Consider the following 17,210-nt stretch of genomic DNA (forward strand, 5'->3'; position numbering starts at 1 on the left):
GATTTTTTCCCAGAAAACATTACAAGACATTCTATGACCATCTGTAAAATAAGCAGAGTTGACAACAATTGAGGAAGAGAGAAAATGTTGATTTTGTAAGTTGTTTATCATAAATCATCCCTTGAGTAATACTTTGCTGTTCTTTCTTAAGTAGCTTAGAAGTCTGTGTGAAAACCTTAAATAAAAAGCATTGTTAACTGTAGGGTATCTTAAAGGAGTCAAAGGCCCATTTTGTTTAACATGGCACCATCATGTTCCAACTACCCCAGTCTTCTGTTTTGGTCATGCTGCATTGTCCTCTTCCCATCCCCAGCCTATAGACCAGTGTTTTTCAAACGTGGCAACTTTAAGATGAGAGGATTTCAGTTCCCCAAACTGAAAAACACTGCTATAGATGAAACAGGCCACCACTAAGAGTACCAGAATAGATAACAAGCTCCTAATCATTGAGCTGCACTGAGAATTCCTGTCAACTTTTGTCATGCTTCCTCCCTGGTAAGGATGATATAATTTAGGTATGCAAATGAAAAGAAACCTTAACAGAAACTGCAGTTTGAAGACTGTAAGAAGATTAGCAGAAAGAAAGGGCTGAGTTCTTGGGATACTGTAAGCCAGACGTAGGCAATTTTCTAGTGGGGGGCTTAAATTTGGGGGGCTCTCAGAAAGTTGTTAGTGACATTATTATTATTATTATTATTATTACTATTACTATTATTATGTACAATTAGATTTACAGTTGAAGACTGGTGAAAACTTAATAATTCGAATCCTAACCAAGGACCTAAGAATTATTAAGGTAGCATCTGAGGATTATTATTATTATTATGTATTGTGGGGAGGTTGTCTCCCCTTAAATACCTCTAAAACAGAAAAATCTGATGGATGTTTGAGAGGCTAAAGAAGTGAAAGACCCCCCACCTTCTTCCCACGCAAAATAATACTGTAAGAATTAGTCCTGCCCACTCCAAGGCTGTGGTTCAGAACATTAAGGGTTTTGAAAAGCTACATGTTTTGGAGGCTGCATTGTATCCTTTGCTATGGGCTAACAATATCATTAGTACTTTTAATAATGTACTGACATCAATGAATTTGGTTATTCGTTTGAGCAATTAAATCATCGTTTTGCAACCTAGTTCTGTCTAGCACTAGGCAATTGGAAAATGTGCCTCCACTTACACTGAGACTCTTGATTTGTAGATAAATTGCTGGCGTTTTATAACATTTTAATTTCCCTACCAAGGATACACATCTGGATACTATTCAAGTATTTCATCTCTCTTCGTGATTTTATTCATAGTTCAGGGTCCATGGCCTCTGAAGACCTTGCAGGCCAGTTACCAAATTTCTACGCCCGACAGAACTCTTCAAATGCAGCTTCTCTAGAGTTTGAGCCTGAAGTCAACTATCAGTTTGTGGAAATCTTAGATGAACGATACAAATGTGCACACTGCCACCTAGTCCTCCACAATCCGCACCAGACAGGATGTGGACATAGATTTTGTCAGCGTTGCATTGTTTCTTTGAGGTATGAATGGTTTCTTTTTCTTACGACATTTGTGCAAATCAGTGCTGTCACCTTTTTCTTCATAACAACTATACTGTTTGTGAAGCTATAGAATTTGTGAGAGTAACCTAGAACCTTGAAGGGATGCTGATTTCATTTTGTTCTTCTGAGGATGCTGTAGAATTCCAATTGTCTTCAGCATTTGATGTGAAGAATTTTCCCGTTTTTTATTTTAATATTTTTCAAAGGAGTTTATAGTAGTTATAGCCACCATATCTTGGCTGCAAATCTTCAGGCGACCAATAGGCAGCGATGAGTTAGCTTTCTGTAGCTCTTTCAAGTTATATATTGGTGGTCCTGATTGTTACACCCCAGCATTAATAATAGCCTTCCCCAGCCTGGTTGGGAAAGGGTGGTTTTGGGGAAAGGTTGGAGAAGGTGCGGTTTTCATAGGTCGTTGTGATTGGCAAGAAGCTAAAGTATAGTTGTTTTAATTCAGTTTAATTAATGTAAAGCATGATATAGACAAAATTAAGAACTTTTGAAGCCTGATTGGAATGAATTTTAAGTCTGTACTTAAGTGCTCCCTAAAATAAATGAAGTTCAGGTATGCTTAATGCTAACTGGTTACTGTTCATGGTCATTTCCCCCCTAGCAACTTACAGCATCTTCTAGAGCAGGGTTTCTCAACCAGGGTTCTGTGGAACCCTAGGGTTCCATGAGAGGTCACTAGGGGTTTCCTGGGAGATCACAATTTATTTAAAAAATTATTTCAAATTTGGGCAACTTCACATTAGAGAGGTAAGTTTCATTCTTTAGTTTAAGAACTCTGTTAATTCCTATATACAGGCCTACACATGAAACAAATATAGTAATTTTGTAACTTATGGCCTATATCTGAGCCTGAATGTGCAGGAGTTTCCTGAGGCCTGAAAAATATTTCAAGGGTTATTCCAGGGTCAAACATAGAGAAAGGCTGTTCTACAGTCATCCAGCTATCGCTGTACCAAAATAAATGAAATGTGGGCAGGCTTTATATCACTTCAGTGATGGCTGGGTGGTGCTATGAAGGCACTATAAGTCCCTAGTGGGAAAATGTCCCATCTGTTTTAAACATAAGGTCTTAAATATCTATATGGTCCAATGAAGTTTTGTTCTTTCCAGCCCTTGAATCATACAAGTGATTTTAAGAGTACAAAAACATTACATTGATTGAACCAAGTGTGGTTTGGTGTCATATCTTTGCAGTGAATTGATATATTTTTTTAAAAAAATGGAAACTTAAAATCTGTTTTGTTAAAAGCCTCATTTTGATCCACTAAGTTTTCATTTTGCAGGCTTGTTGTTTTCTTTTTCTGAAATGTCCAGAGACTTCTGGTTGTATCTTCTGAGTGAAATGGACTTGTAGGGGATAGCTGTTATCTCAAGGTGACATTAGCTAACTCAGATGTTATTAATGAATGTATGGGTTAAACCGCTGAGCTGCTGAGCTTGCCTATCGGAAAGTTGGCGGTTCAAATCCGCGTGACGGGGTGAGCTCCCGTTGCTAGTCCCAGCTCCTGCCAACCTAGCAGGTCGAAAACATGCAAATGTGAGTAGATCAATAGGTACCACTTCGGCAGGCAGGTAATGGCGTTCCAGTTAGTCATGCCGGCCACGTGACCACGGAAGTGTCTATGGACAAACGCCGGCTCTTCGGCTTTGAAACGGAGATGAGCACCGCCCCCTAGAGTCAGACATGACTGGACTTAATGTCAAGTCAAATGAAGGCTAAACTGTGTAGAGCTCAGGTTTGGAAATACTGGCCTCACCTGCATCTTTTCTTCTTTCTTTTTGTTGAGTGAGCTCACTTGATTGTGATCCTGGACCTACTTCACTTAGATCATGTGGAGAGCTGTTTAAACTTCCCACAGTAGCATTTTGTAAACAGAGAAATCTCAGTTGGGAGTGATTTTGTGAGAATAGCTCTCAAAATTCTACACATGCCTTCAGGACACAAAGAGTGTATTCCTCTGATATAAAACATGACCTCAAATGTTTGTGGCTCATCTTCTAAACAGTTGAAACCTAACTTGCTAAGACTGTTAAGGCAAACCTACATATATTTACTTGGGAGTAAATCGTTTTGGATACATTCAGACCTAATGAGCAAATGTTCATAGATTAGTTCTGTTGTGGGTTTTGAAGACATAGTCAATAGAAGAAGCAGATCTTACTGGATGATTTGCTAATGGCTTTTGTTTTAACCTCTGTCCAGTATGATTGAATTGATTTTTCTAGACATTATGCTGTACACCTTAGCAGTTTTTATGTTATCATAAATTCATAGAAATTACTTATAAACAAACTACTTTTTAATTTGCCAAGTTTCTTATCTATACTTTGTGAATTTAATTCCCTCTGGCAACTTCATTTTAGCTTTCTCTTCTTAAAAGTATGTCAGCAGGACTTCTATTTAAGAGATGTTGTAAAGTTAAAAGTTTCTGGGATTGTTTTTAAAAAGTAAGATAAGCGGTCCTTGAGAAAAAGGAACGCTGAAACCAGCATATCATTACAATGCAAAATGCTGAGAAATTCTTTTAAATGGCCTATTGGGGTTATGGAAGGTAGACCACCATATTGGCCTGAGTGACTAGTTAGTTTTATTTATTTATTTTTAAGGTTTATAAAGACACCCAACTCAAACAGTGTGACTCTGGGCAGCATATAGCATAAAAACAACAATAAATCAAAAAAGGAAAAAACATATAAAAATAAACAATATAAAATACAAAAGTTTCAAGTCTGTAACCAACGATAAATTGTTTCTATCTCTTCAGAGACTTATATGAAGTACCTACCTGTCCCATAGACAATGAAATAATAAAACTTCAGGAGGTAAGAAAAAATTGTTTAAATGACTTTATTCATATAACATCAATCAGTATCATGCTGTTTGGGGCAATCTGTTTATTGGTGGTTTTTTTATGTACTGCTAAATGGAAATTTATAATAAAAGTAAAAGAAGATTAAACCCAAAATGGAAAAAAGTACTTATGAAAATATGAAAATAACCCCTGCTAAATAGTATTTTTAACTCTGATAAAGATTGTAGTGAGACCTATAAGCAGCCATTCGATTGGGGGTCTCCGGGTATGGGAAATCATATTTATATCTTCTTTCCCTTTTCTTTCATTTCTTGATAACCTTGCAGCTGTCAGAGGGGAACATCATTTATATAAAGTACACATAAATAATATATGAAATGTAATAAATTCTCAGTAATGTACCAGACTTTGTCTTAAAGGTTTATTTTAAAAGGATTGTCATGAATTACTATGTTTTATTTGTGTGTATTTTGAAACAATTATACTTTTTTAAAAAATTTAGGTTTTCAAAGATAATTGCTGCAAAAGAGAAGTACTCAATTTGCAAGTATTTTGTAAAAACTCACCAGCCTGCACTGCAAAATTATCTCTAGGACGATACCAGGTTTGTACTCCTGTATTTAGTTTAGCATTCAGTTTCAACTTCAAGCAAGTTGAAACTATATGCTTCCAGAAACTGAAACCCAAGCTTTCTTCAGCCTTTTTCTCAAGTATCTTTTTGAAGAAAATAATAATCAGAAAATTGCAACTCTTTCTCTGTCCATTGCAACTTTTGTAACCCTGTCTCAAGATGCACAGAGAAGTTTGGCTTGGTAGCCTAAACATGCTCTTCCAAATCTATTGCTCAAGAACATGAAAAGTCTAGCATTTTTCAGAAATCTGCTCTGTGTTCCCCTTCCTTTCCACCTAACTAGTGCTGAAATTGAAGTTCTAGCTACATCATTCTGTCCTATTGAGCTAGATTTTTGCCCATTGAATTAATCATGGACTTAATGCCATTTACTGTTTCTATGAGTATCCTTTGTTTGGCTTTTATTTTATTCCATAAATGAGCAGTTATGCTTCCCACTGACTCTGGGAGCCAAATTGCATATATATAATGCAGTGAGATAGTGGTCCTGAACAGCACCCTACTTCACTGTCCTGCCTACTTTTTAGTTTTTTTTTGAGCAAGAACAGATGCATGCTAAATAAAACAGAGTAGAATGGGGGACCTTGAATAAAATACTGGGATCTGGTTTGGGAATACATGACTTCTAAGTAGTTTTCGGGTACAGAAACCCCTTTGACTGTGCAATTGAAAGGAAAGGTAATTTGCTGCCCATGATATCTTCCTTAATGCCCCTCAGGTTCTCTGTCCCAAATTAAAAAAAAAAAAGAGAGACACTGAAATAATGCATCAGGTTTCCCCATAGAGACCCCACCCCTCAAGATGTGTTGCCACAACCTAACACTTTGCTTAGAAGAAGGCCCCCTCCAGCTTAGGGGGGAAAAAAGATTAAGCTGAGGTAGAAGAAATATCAAGGAAGTGGGCTAAAGATGGTGGCAGGGAGAATCCCTCCCTCCCTTCCTTCCTTCCTTCCTTCCTCTAAATACTTTGGTGTTGTCAGCAATTGTTGATACCTTGGGCTTGCTATTAACTGATGTCATATATAAACATTTTTAAAGATACCATTCCCAATAAATATTCTTGAGGGATCCCTGTATTCATGTTCCTTCATATGGAGGAATTTTCACATATTTCTACTTTCTGTTCTTTCTGTTTTTACCAGAAGAATACAAGGTGTTTTGGTTAAGAGAATTTGACTTGAAATTCTTTTGTGAAAGTCCAAATAAACAATGTCTACCATTCTTATCCACATACGTTTTAAATGGTGAAAGAACTCTAAAATAGAATAGGACAGGGATTTTCAAACTTCTTCAGGTTGCAGAACCTGTTAGTTAAAAAAAAAAACATCTTTGTTGTTAGTCTCTCATTGAACATCTTACAGTTCTCAAAGACCCTGCCTAGATTCTATTTTAAAACTGGCAATACTCTGAGCACTTTTTAAAATCCTTTGCTGTGGATTTTTTTAAAAGAAAGTTGATAAATATCACTTAGACCTATTATTTGTAAGACTGAACTATACATATTTTCTTATCCTTTCCTATAGATAGAAGTTTAAACATTTCAAACAGTTTAGAATATGTCTGAATACAAAACTGCTTATAATTCTTTGTATTAACACTTTTCATCATGACCTCACAGTCTGGTTCTAGTTCTGTTCATACTCTAAACTGTTCTTCCAAAATTCATGCGTTGCTTGTCTGAATTTTGTACTGTTTTTAAATCTCAACTAATGACCCCCATGTTCATATCGTTGTATTATTAAACCTTGCTGTTGTATTTCTCATCTCTCCTTTTCTATGCCTTCCTGGCTGTCTTCTGGACTCTGTTTTAAATTTAGGTCAGTGTTTTATATCTGTAAAAGATATGGGATATGTGTGGAAACTTCTTCTGCACATGGATTAAACTTGCTAAATTGGCGCTACAGTTACAGGTTGCTCAATATTTGAAGATTCTGAAGAAGCTTTCAGTCAACATGAAGGTCAAAGCACAAGTTCTCCAAAAATTTGCTCTCCTTCTACATATATGGAAGGAGTAGGGTGATTAATGAGGGTACCACTAATCTGGAGAAGTCTATTAAGCACCATCGGTTCTATATGAAGAATAGCTTCCTCAAAGAATAAATTGAAGAGAAATGGCCCAACTATGCAAAAGTCTTTTATAGCAGAATAGGAGGTGGTTATGGTTTTATTTTGCTTTGTTTTATTCAAAACTTACAAAGCTTCCATTCTTTGACTATGATATTTCAAGCAAGTACATATTTTATAACCAGCAGGATAATGTGAGAAGAAAAAAACAGAGGTTTATGTTTGCTTGGAAGGAGAAGGATTGATGTGGTAATTCATAAGTAGAAACCTAGAGGCTGTGGCTGCCTCATCTGCATATTATGGCTATCTGTCTAAAGTGAGTACAATCTATAGTGCATCATTCTGCTTTACAGGATCATCTGCAACAGTGTCTGTTTGAAACTGTGCAGTGTACTAATGAAGGCTGCTACGAAAAGATTCTTCTGAAGGATTTGAAAGAACACCTAATTCAACAATGTAACTTTCGAAAAGAACAGTGCCAGTACTGCAAACAGCCTGTGATATCAGTTAATTTAAAGGTTAGATTCAACTAAAATGTTTAAAATTATTTATTTCAAATGACATAATAATTTTTTTAATGATGCTACGAATTATATATCAACACATCCGGAAGGTGCCACATTGGAGAAAATTTCGTACAGATTACTGTCTCCCATATGATTTATCCCAGTCTTGAAAATAATGAAGGCACTCTGAATTATGCTATAATCTATAAACCCCACAATTCTGAAAATTCAATCATGTATTTCCTCCTTTTAATCAGAAGCATTTTGGACACTAGTTGAGATGCAGAGGCTGCTAAATAGCTACCACCTGTGAGATGTTATCATTTCTGTATCAGAGCTCGTTAGAACTGCAGGAAGGAGTTCATGTTGCTGTAACTTTCAAAGAAACTTTCTGAAATGCTTTTGTCTTTGTTTCTTAAAGTACCAAAGCATTGTCATTTACAGCAGCTTCAGGCTGGGAGAGTATTTTTAGCATTTTTAGTTCACACTTGGTGCTTTTCAACCAGCAAGAGAAATAAAAACTGCAATTTCTATGGAATGAATTCTAAAAAACTAGAAATATACACCAGTTTTCTGTTTTATAACCAATTAGTTTATTGTCAAGAAAACTGCAGGGACTTGTCCAGGCAGTCTTTGACAATTGGACACAATTTGAATGGATTGGGAAAAAAAAATATTGCTAGTTCTTTGACTGTATTTTCAAATATGGACCACTTCTTCTGCTCTTTGATCGTTGTGTGGCCTGCAGGTCCTCCTCCTCCTGTCTCCCAATGTTATTCTCACAGATCATTACAGTAATGCAGTGATGAAAGATTAGCCGTTCAGAAACGCCTGTATCCAATGTACTAATTGTGATATCAATTCTGTGACAGCTTATCTTTATATAGCAAAATGTACCACCAAGCTAGATGTGTGTGGTTATTTTTTTTATATAGAGCTTTATTATTTTTCAGAGTATAATTAAGATACAAAAAAGGAAGTATAGAATAGATAGAAAGCAGAGCTAAAGAAAAAAGAAAAAAACTATAAAAGTGGCAATAAAACAGAAACAGAAAGTGACTTCCGACTTTCTCAAATACAGATATAGATAAATTTACAAAGCTAATCTCTTACCATTAATTAACCTATCATAACATTATTTCTATTACAACAAACCATTTTAAAACCCAGAGTCAAAACATCATTTTTTTCCATTACAAGCAAGTACTCTAAAAGTGGTTGCCAAGTAGATATAAATCCAGAAACAGAATGTTCTCTTATTAAAACTGTTAATTTAGCCATTTGAGCCACATCCATTAATTTAACAATCCAGTCTTCAACGGTCGGTACAAGTTAGATGTGAGTGGTTATGTGGGTGTTGGGGGGGAAGTCTGAGCATGCTCAATCACCATTGTATACTAACTGCATTTTGGGGAGAAAGAAATGGAATATCCAGGAAGAAGGCATAGCTGATTGGCTGGAGCACTGAGAGGGACTCCACATTGCAACGTTCTGCTATTGTCCATTCAGCAAGCTCAACTGGAATGATAGCAGTTGTGCACAGATAGAACTTTTGGAAAAAGTAGTTATTCAACTGTATTCCTTCTGATTATGTCAATAATTCTTGTAAGGGATTGTCCTTGTGAACTGTGCCCATAATTGCTTCTACTGGGGTTTTATATGAGTAAGGTAAAGATAAAGGTTTCCCTTGACGTAAAGTCCAGTCAAGTCCGACTCTAGGGGGTGGTGCTCATCTCCGTTTCTAAGCCTTGGAGCCGGCGTTGTCATAGACACTTCCGGGTCATGTGGCCAGCATGACGACATGGAACGCTGTTACCTTCCCGCCGAAGCGGTACCTATTGATCTACTCACATTTGCATGTTTTCGAACTGCTAGGTGAGCAGGAGCTGGGATTAACAACGGGAGCTCACCCCGCCGCGCGGTTTCGAACCGCCGACCCTCCGATCGACAGCTCAGCGGTTTAACCCGCAGCGCCACCGCGTCCCTCTTTATATGAGTAGTGGTAAATAAATAAATAAGCAAACATTTATTTACAAACATTTGTATGCCACCTATTTTCACAACATGCCAAATCTCTTTGTTGTGCTTGTTTAATTGTCATCCTCACTTTCTTCCAATGTATTTTCAGACCCATGAGAAAATAGATTGTCCAGATTATCCCTGGACTTGCCCCTACGGCTGCATGCAGATAATTCTGATGAAAGAGGTACAAGATTATTTTTGCCTCATCAGAGAAGAATTATAAAGTATAATAATGCAATATTATAAGAATAAACTATGCCTATTTTTGCTAATTTTCACCTGGCACGCAAAGAACTGTTTTTAATCTTAGTAAAGTAATTCTGTAAGTTTGGGGTCTATATTTTCATAAAAGTACAATGTAGTATTAAAATTATTATTGAAATTGTAATTGATCATTAGACAATTTCCTTATTCCAATGGTATTTTTCTTTTTATAGACGTTGGGTAAAATTTATGTTTATTAACCCTCCTCCCACTACCAAAATGTTTAATTAATGCCTAACTTAATTCTGTGATGTTTACAGGTAGAAGATCATGTCTTGGTATGTCCTGAAATGGAAATTGATTGTCCATATAAGCAGTGTGGCTGTCCTACAAAGGTACTGCATTGTAAGACAATCATAATTGGTACTATAGTAGAAACAAACATTCGAAAGCACAAAGGGGAACCAGTTGGTCAGTGAATATTTTTCTCCAGTCCTGTCTGAAGTCTGAGTAACAGCGAAGATTTTCCCTATATCTCGATTACTTTTAAAGCCATACTAAGAAGAAAATGTATTAATAAGAGTGCTTTCTAATCTATTACATTTGATACAATTTACACATCTATTTTCTTTGTAGATTAAAAGAAGCAAGCTTTTAGAACATGAAAATAACTTCTTGAGAGAACATATGCTACAGATTGTAGATAAGAACTCAAAGCTGGAAGATCAGGTAGAGTGCACATTCTTGTGGGTTCCTAAATGTTGTTTTTAAAAATGAAAGTGATTTTGGGAATAGATGTTGAATGTGGTTTTGAAAGTGACTTCACATCTCATGGAGTACCATCATCAATGTCTTAATTTGCTTTAGTGTATTTGCATTTCAGTTTCTTCCTTTATCTAACTTGGGACAATTTAGCTGTTTCCCACCTTGTTACTGATTAGATCTAAACGACTTAGCTTCTGAAGGCTGATGGCATCTTGTTTCTTCAGAAGCGTATAGTACAAAACTGACATTGACATCAGATCATATGCAGCAATTCTTTTGAAACCATTTTCAACTCTCTCCCTTGATCAGAGGATGGACACAGATCCTATTGACAAAATGAAGTGGTGTCTAATGTGTTTCGGTGGATGAAACGTTTTTGTATCTCTTTTAAATACCAATTCTACTCTCAGAAGTTCTTGCCCCAAAAGCTGTCAGTGATGTTGGCCTGATCAATTTGGAGCACTATAGATAGATTGTTTATATATGACCAGTGACCAAAAATATTGAAGGTAAAAATATTCTAATGATGAAAAGGATAGAATAATTAATAGTATATATTTTTTAAAATGTAATCAAATAGTATAATTTCTAGATTAACAATTCCGGCATAAACTGACATCTTCCAACAATTGCTTCTGAACAGAATTTAGCATCGTTTTCCTGATTATTTCAAAAGAGAGGTCCACTGGCAGAAAGCATGCATTTCTTCTTCCAGGGTTTAGATAGCAGAGATGTTATTAAACCAGAGCACCAAAACTGATACGTGGGACAAGACAACATGAGAAACCGATTCAGCAGATCCTTCTGTACACCAGTAGAGGCAGTCTTTAGGAAGATGTTCTGCTTTCCAGAACTATAGATGGCAAAACATTAATTCTGGCCAGCAAAAACTCTCTTCTGTGTTAAAGATGTTTAAAAATATTAATGAACTCATTGGCTAAGATAAATGCATAAATTATCCTTATAATAGTGGTTGGCTAGACCGTAGTCATTCTGTAAATCAGAGTCCAGTACATGGCTGCTTTATCTCCGAAGATGCTTTCTTATACCTTCATTGAAATAAGAGTTGAGCTGAGCTGAAAATCCACAATGATTTAAATATGGAGCACCATAATGATACCAGATGGAGTTATCTTGACAAGGTGGTACCCCAAGATGATTAGAGATGCATCTTTGAGGAGGAAAATGAGACTATAGTAAATGGTCAAAATAAGACAGTCCTCAATTTACCTGCTGTCCTATCCAGGATAGCATTCCCAACATACTTTTTAAGGAGCCATTGAAGAAGCTAAAATTCCCATTCTCTTCTTTTTGGGGTATCTGTGAATATACAAGTATTTGCCTCCTTTCAGATTTTCTGAACTATAGCAAATGTTTGACACTGAATGTTGTCAGAGCTTCAAGTAGGTCCAACTGAAAAAAGCAGTCTGGGTGAACAAGTAACAAGTTAGTAAAAGTGAATTGAATCTTGGTGGAATTTTATGCAATATTTATATAATGTACTTTCTAAGACCAGAGATCTTTCTAAATGTGACCTCCCCCTCCCCACTTTATTTTTCTTTACATGTTGGAAAGAAAAAATCCTATTCCTTAACTTGGAGAAATATGAATATTTTACACATAGTTCATATGGTGCCACACATTTTTATAATATATTTAAATCTTGTCTTTCAGTTCCTCTTCATAAGGTTATATTTCTATAGTGTTTGACAATTCTCTCTGACAGAGTGTGGGTGTTGTGTATCATCAGGGTTTATGGGTACCTCCTGACATTTCAGAAGATGTACTTATTTGAATAAGGTGATTTTTAGCAATAATTTTGAAAGGGAAAAGCATAATGCCATATAACATATAAACATGATATTGATTTCAGTTCCATTTATAATACAGGAATAAGGACATTTACACAATTTGGCAGATGGGCACTCATAGGATTCCTACTTCTGAATTCTCCATACTAGTCAGATCCATATTTAACTGCTTCCTGGGAAATACCTGCATTTGGTTATTGGGCTTTTACTTTTCTATTTATTAAAAATTACTGTGCTTGTAGCACACATTAGAAAACTTTTTTTGGACAATGCAGTTTTCTAAGATGTGACTGGAAATTAATCTTGTCACAGATCTTATTAGTACATTGAAGTGGGAGTTATATCCTTGCATAGTGACTGAAAGGTCTCTGTATCTTCTGAATCAGGAGCCAAATGCAGTCCTTTTTCCAGGCATTCTGTTCCAAACACTCTGCTAGACAGTTAGCAATACAGGAAGCTATTACATCTACAGCTGCAAGGTGTGACAAGATGGGTCATAATTCTATCCAGAAAAATGCAAGAATGGGGGGGGGCAGATGAGTAGAAGTGTGTGAAATATCCTGTGAGTCAAAAGTAGGACCATAGGGGATGTTATGTCTCTCCCTGTGTGAATTTTTCCTGTGCTTTCTAGGAGAGATGTGGACTAGTTGGCTTGTTATTTGGCATAGCCAACAGATCTAAGTAGTATATGCTTCGTGTTTGTGTGTGTGCGCATGTGTGTGCATGCATGCAACTGCCGAGACAATGTTTGAATACAGTTCCTAGCCAAGATGAACATTATTTGGCGAAGTTTGCTTAGGCTGTATTGTGTGTGTGTGTGTGTGTGAGAGAGAGAGAGAGCGAGAGAGCGAGCGAGCACGCTTCAGTTTTTAATTGCTTATGCCAACACTTTTTATCTTTAACCTTGCAGATCTCTGACCTTTATAAGAACCTCGAATATAAAGAGATAAAAATCTTGCAACTGTCAGATATGATTAAAAACTGTGAGAGAGAGTTCAGACAGTTTTCACAGGTATTTTGTAAAAACAGCAACCTGCTGGCAAGCACTCAGGTAAAACAGTTCTCCTTCCTTAGTACCTTCCTTGCCTCGATGGAAAATCAGTGAGAATCAATTTGTGAGGAGATTTTAGCTTTGCCAGAGCCTGATGTATGAGATTTTCTAAATGTATTTTTGTTTTTATTATATACTTACATTCTGAAAGCATCAAATAGTTCTTAAAGTTAGTAATGTTTCATTACTTTTTCTTTTTTGGTCTTTTCAAATTCGTGTTTTTTATAAGACTCACATGTCCTAGTCATACTTCATGAACTGAGATGGTCGTTGAGATAAGTTTGAGGCTTATGTTTTAAATAAAAATATTATAATTATGCATCTCCGTGGAACTTCAGAGTTTTAAAAACGAACAAAATAGTAGGCAAACAACTACCTGCATCTCCAAGGAACTGTGACAGCAAGGAAGGTAATAAGGTGGAAGGAAAGGCAGGAGGCTCAAATTCTCTAAGCCTCCAAAAAGAGTTGCATGAAAGAACAGCCTTGTTCCCATGTCACAGTGCTATTGTAGAAGTCTCCAAACAGTTGCAGCAGTTAGAACGGTAACACTTCCACCTACTCAACTCATGTTATATTCATGAGCCACAGATCGACAAGCTATCTCTAAGAGTTCGGATGTGGAATGCCATACTTTCACTGTCTTGAATTATTATTATGTAGAATAATACATTACCATTTCTGCATAACGACACAACTAGAGTTTCTGTTATGGTTCTCTATCTCCTTCTGGTGTGTAGAGAACTTTTGTTTTCAATTAGTTAATATTCTGAAAAAGGCTCACTGAAAATGTTGACTGATCTTTTCTGCTGAAAAGATCATTTGGAAGGAGTCTAAAAAGGAAGGAAATTTTGTTCCTAATTTAACCATTCATTGAAGGTTTAATAAAGAATTGATAATGCTAGTTGCTGTATTTTCATTTTATTTTAAAATTGTGTCTTACTCTCCAACAACCATGTGACTGAAGACTTTGGCCATTCACATTGATAAAAATACCTGTCTGGAAACACAAGTAAGGCAGCTGGTACAAAAGGCGAATCAGCAGCAAAGTAAACTGGATCTGAGAACACTACTGGACACCATTGATAACCTAAAGCAGAAAGTTGCTTTTCTGGAATCATATGATCAACGTCTAGGTATTATGGGACTTATTTTCTCATAGATCTAGTTGGCAACCCCAAGTAGAAGTCAGTAAAGAGGATCATGGGGATATTAGCTCTCAAACATTTGCTTATTAGTCAGAGACAGTTCCCAGTTCTTGAAGCATTTTGAAGGGCATTCATTTCTTCAGTTTTTGTTGTCTGATTGTGGAATATTTATCTGTTGTAGATAAGGGATCTACTTTTGTGCATCTTAACACCAAAAGTGAAAGCCAAAATGGGTTGTGCCAACATCTTTACAGAATAATTAGTATACTAGTTTACTATATACTGATTCACTTAAAGGTACAAGTTTGGGATCAGCCAAGCCTAATCAACAGGTTTGTTGTGGGGAAAACTGAAGGAGGGAGTGTGAGGTATTCCCCTTGAGCTCCTGTAGGAGAATTGGGATAGACAGCTAATAAATCAGACATCCCACCCCACCCCCACTCAATTTCCATGTGGTATAAACAAATAAATAAAAAGCAGGAGCAAGTAACCTTTTTGTGACTAAGAGCAGCACTTAGTGCTTTTTTTTCTTTCTGGTGACTGAGCCACAGGGCAGTAATAATGACATCGCTTTTCAGTTTCTGCCCTAAAGACTCCCTAAGGTCTTCCCCTTGGTCATCCATCCTTGCTGTTTTTCTGTGTGATGGAAACGCTAATGCTAACAACTCTGAGTTGTTATGGCTCGTTAGTAGCCTACTGCCCATCTGCTTTCAACATGTTTCCTTTGGAGTTTAAAAATTGCTTGGTTTCTGTGTTATTTGAACACAATCATTGCAGTTTTAACTCACAGCTTACCATTTTCTGTAAACTCAGTCATTTATTTCTTTAAACAATTTATATAACCACCCTTCTTGCTTCTGTGACTCTGGATGGCTAACGAAATATGGCTTATTCAGTAAACAAACTATGGCTTAGCATAATCTGATAATCTTGAATTTGAGTTTACCTTTACTGGTTTCTTTTTCACTAAATACAGATGGGATACAATCTACAACTTAAGAAAGTTTTTCGAGAGAGAGCATTTTAAGTTGCAGAGCACGATCATTTCCATATGTAATTAAAAATTACAAGCTAACTTACTACCAGTTCTAAGTACAGAGTTGGTTCCAGTCAAGAGAGAAGTAGATTGGGTCTCAAGAAAAGCAAATGTTCTTTATACAGAAAATGGTCAGTGATGGATTCTGAATAACCAATATCAACAATGAGATGTTAATTTGAAACATTTTATATTGAGGCAATAGAAATGCTGATTTCCAAGTCTGTATGCCATTCCCAAGAGCCAGTTTGGTGAGTGGTTAAGGCATCAGGCTAGAAACCGGGAGACCCTGAGTTCTAGTCCCACTTTAGGTACAAAGCCAGCTGGGTGACCTTGGGCCAGTCGCGCTCTCTCAGCCCTAGGAAGCAGGCAGTGGCAAACCATTTCTGAAAAAACCTTGCCAAGAAAAATGCAAGGATTTGTCCAGGCAGACTCCAAGAATCGGACACAATTAAACAGATTAAAAAAAAAAAAGCCAGTCCCGCCATCCAAAACAAACAAAACAAAAAAGAACCACAAAAAGCAAATCCTGAAATGTGTGTGTCTTTCTCCTCTAGCTGTTCTGGAAGACCTGGCCACCCAACACGATGCTCTCTTCAAAATGCACAGGGCACAACTTAACAAAAACGAAGAACGGTTCAAGATTTTGGAAGGAGTGAGTTACAATGGAAAACTGATCTGGAAAATTATGGATTACAAGATTAAGAAGAAAGAGGCTATAGATGGGCATAGCCTCTCCATATTTAGCCAACCTTTTTATACCAGCCGCTGCGGATATAGATTGTCTGCCAGAGCATATCTAAATGGAGATGGCTCAGGACGGGGAACTCATGTTTCATTGTATTTTGTAGTGATGAGAGGCGAATTTGATTCAATATTACCATGGCCTTTCAAGCAAAAAGTTACACTTATGCTTCTGGACCAAAGTGGAAAAAAAACCCATATATGTGAAACTTTCAAAGCTGATCCTAACAGCAGCAGCTTCAAAAGGCCAGAAGGAGAGATGAACGTTGCTTCTGGGTGTCCTCGGTTTGTTGCACACTCTGTGTTGGAAAATGCAAAGAATACCTACATCAAAGATGATACACTCTTTCTGAAAGTAATGGTAGATTTAACTGATCTTGAGGAATTATGAAAGTACCCATTACGAAACATTAGAATGAACACTTTTATGAGCTCTGGATTCTTTCAGACCCATGAAAGCTGCTCTGCGGTCTACCAACCTGTTTTTTGTACAATTTGAAAGACCAAGTTCTATTTTTGTACTTTTTCAATGTTGCATTAATAAAACTTAAGGCTCAGAGTGAATTATAAATGTCTAGCAAAATTTGATATTGTGATTATTTTTGTATATTTGAAAATTCTGAATTGAACCACTATTTCTAGATGACTGCAGTAGGATGCTATGGAACCCAAACCCATTGGTTCCAAATCCTTTATTACTGTTTAATACCTCAGAAAGCATTGACTGATTAATTGACTGAGTGGCATCAAGTCAGTGTTGACCACACAAATAGACCTTCTCTAGGGCACTCTGTGCCCAACCTGGTTCTTCAGGTCTCCCAATGATGCACCCATTGCTGCTGTAATTGAGGCCACCCAGCT

The 17,210-nt window shown here is 36.7% G+C and overlaps 1 protein-coding gene across 1 annotated transcript; it reads left to right on the forward strand.

Moving 5' to 3' along the window:
• The first annotated feature begins 357 nt into the window (after nt 1–357).
• TRAF5 (TNF receptor associated factor 5) lies at nt 358–16,934 on the forward strand. The gene is made up of 11 exons (XM_063303116.1): nt 358–495; nt 1,298–1,525; nt 4,324–4,381; nt 4,874–4,975; nt 7,419–7,583; nt 9,700–9,777; nt 10,118–10,192; nt 10,434–10,526; nt 13,284–13,424; nt 14,389–14,557; nt 16,163–16,934. The coding sequence occupies exons 1-11, from the start codon at nt 482–484 to the stop codon at nt 16,738–16,740; spliced, it is 1,701 nt and encodes a 566-aa protein (XP_063159186.1). The 5' UTR covers nt 358–481; the 3' UTR covers nt 16,741–16,934.
• Nucleotides 16,935–17,210: the final 276 nt, after the last annotated feature.

The sequence above is a fragment of the Candoia aspera genome, chromosome 1 (genome assembly GCF_035149785.1).
Source record: "Candoia aspera isolate rCanAsp1 chromosome 1, rCanAsp1.hap2, whole genome shotgun sequence".
In the NCBI taxonomy this organism is placed as follows: Eukaryota; Metazoa; Chordata; class Lepidosauria; order Squamata; family Boidae; genus Candoia; species Candoia aspera.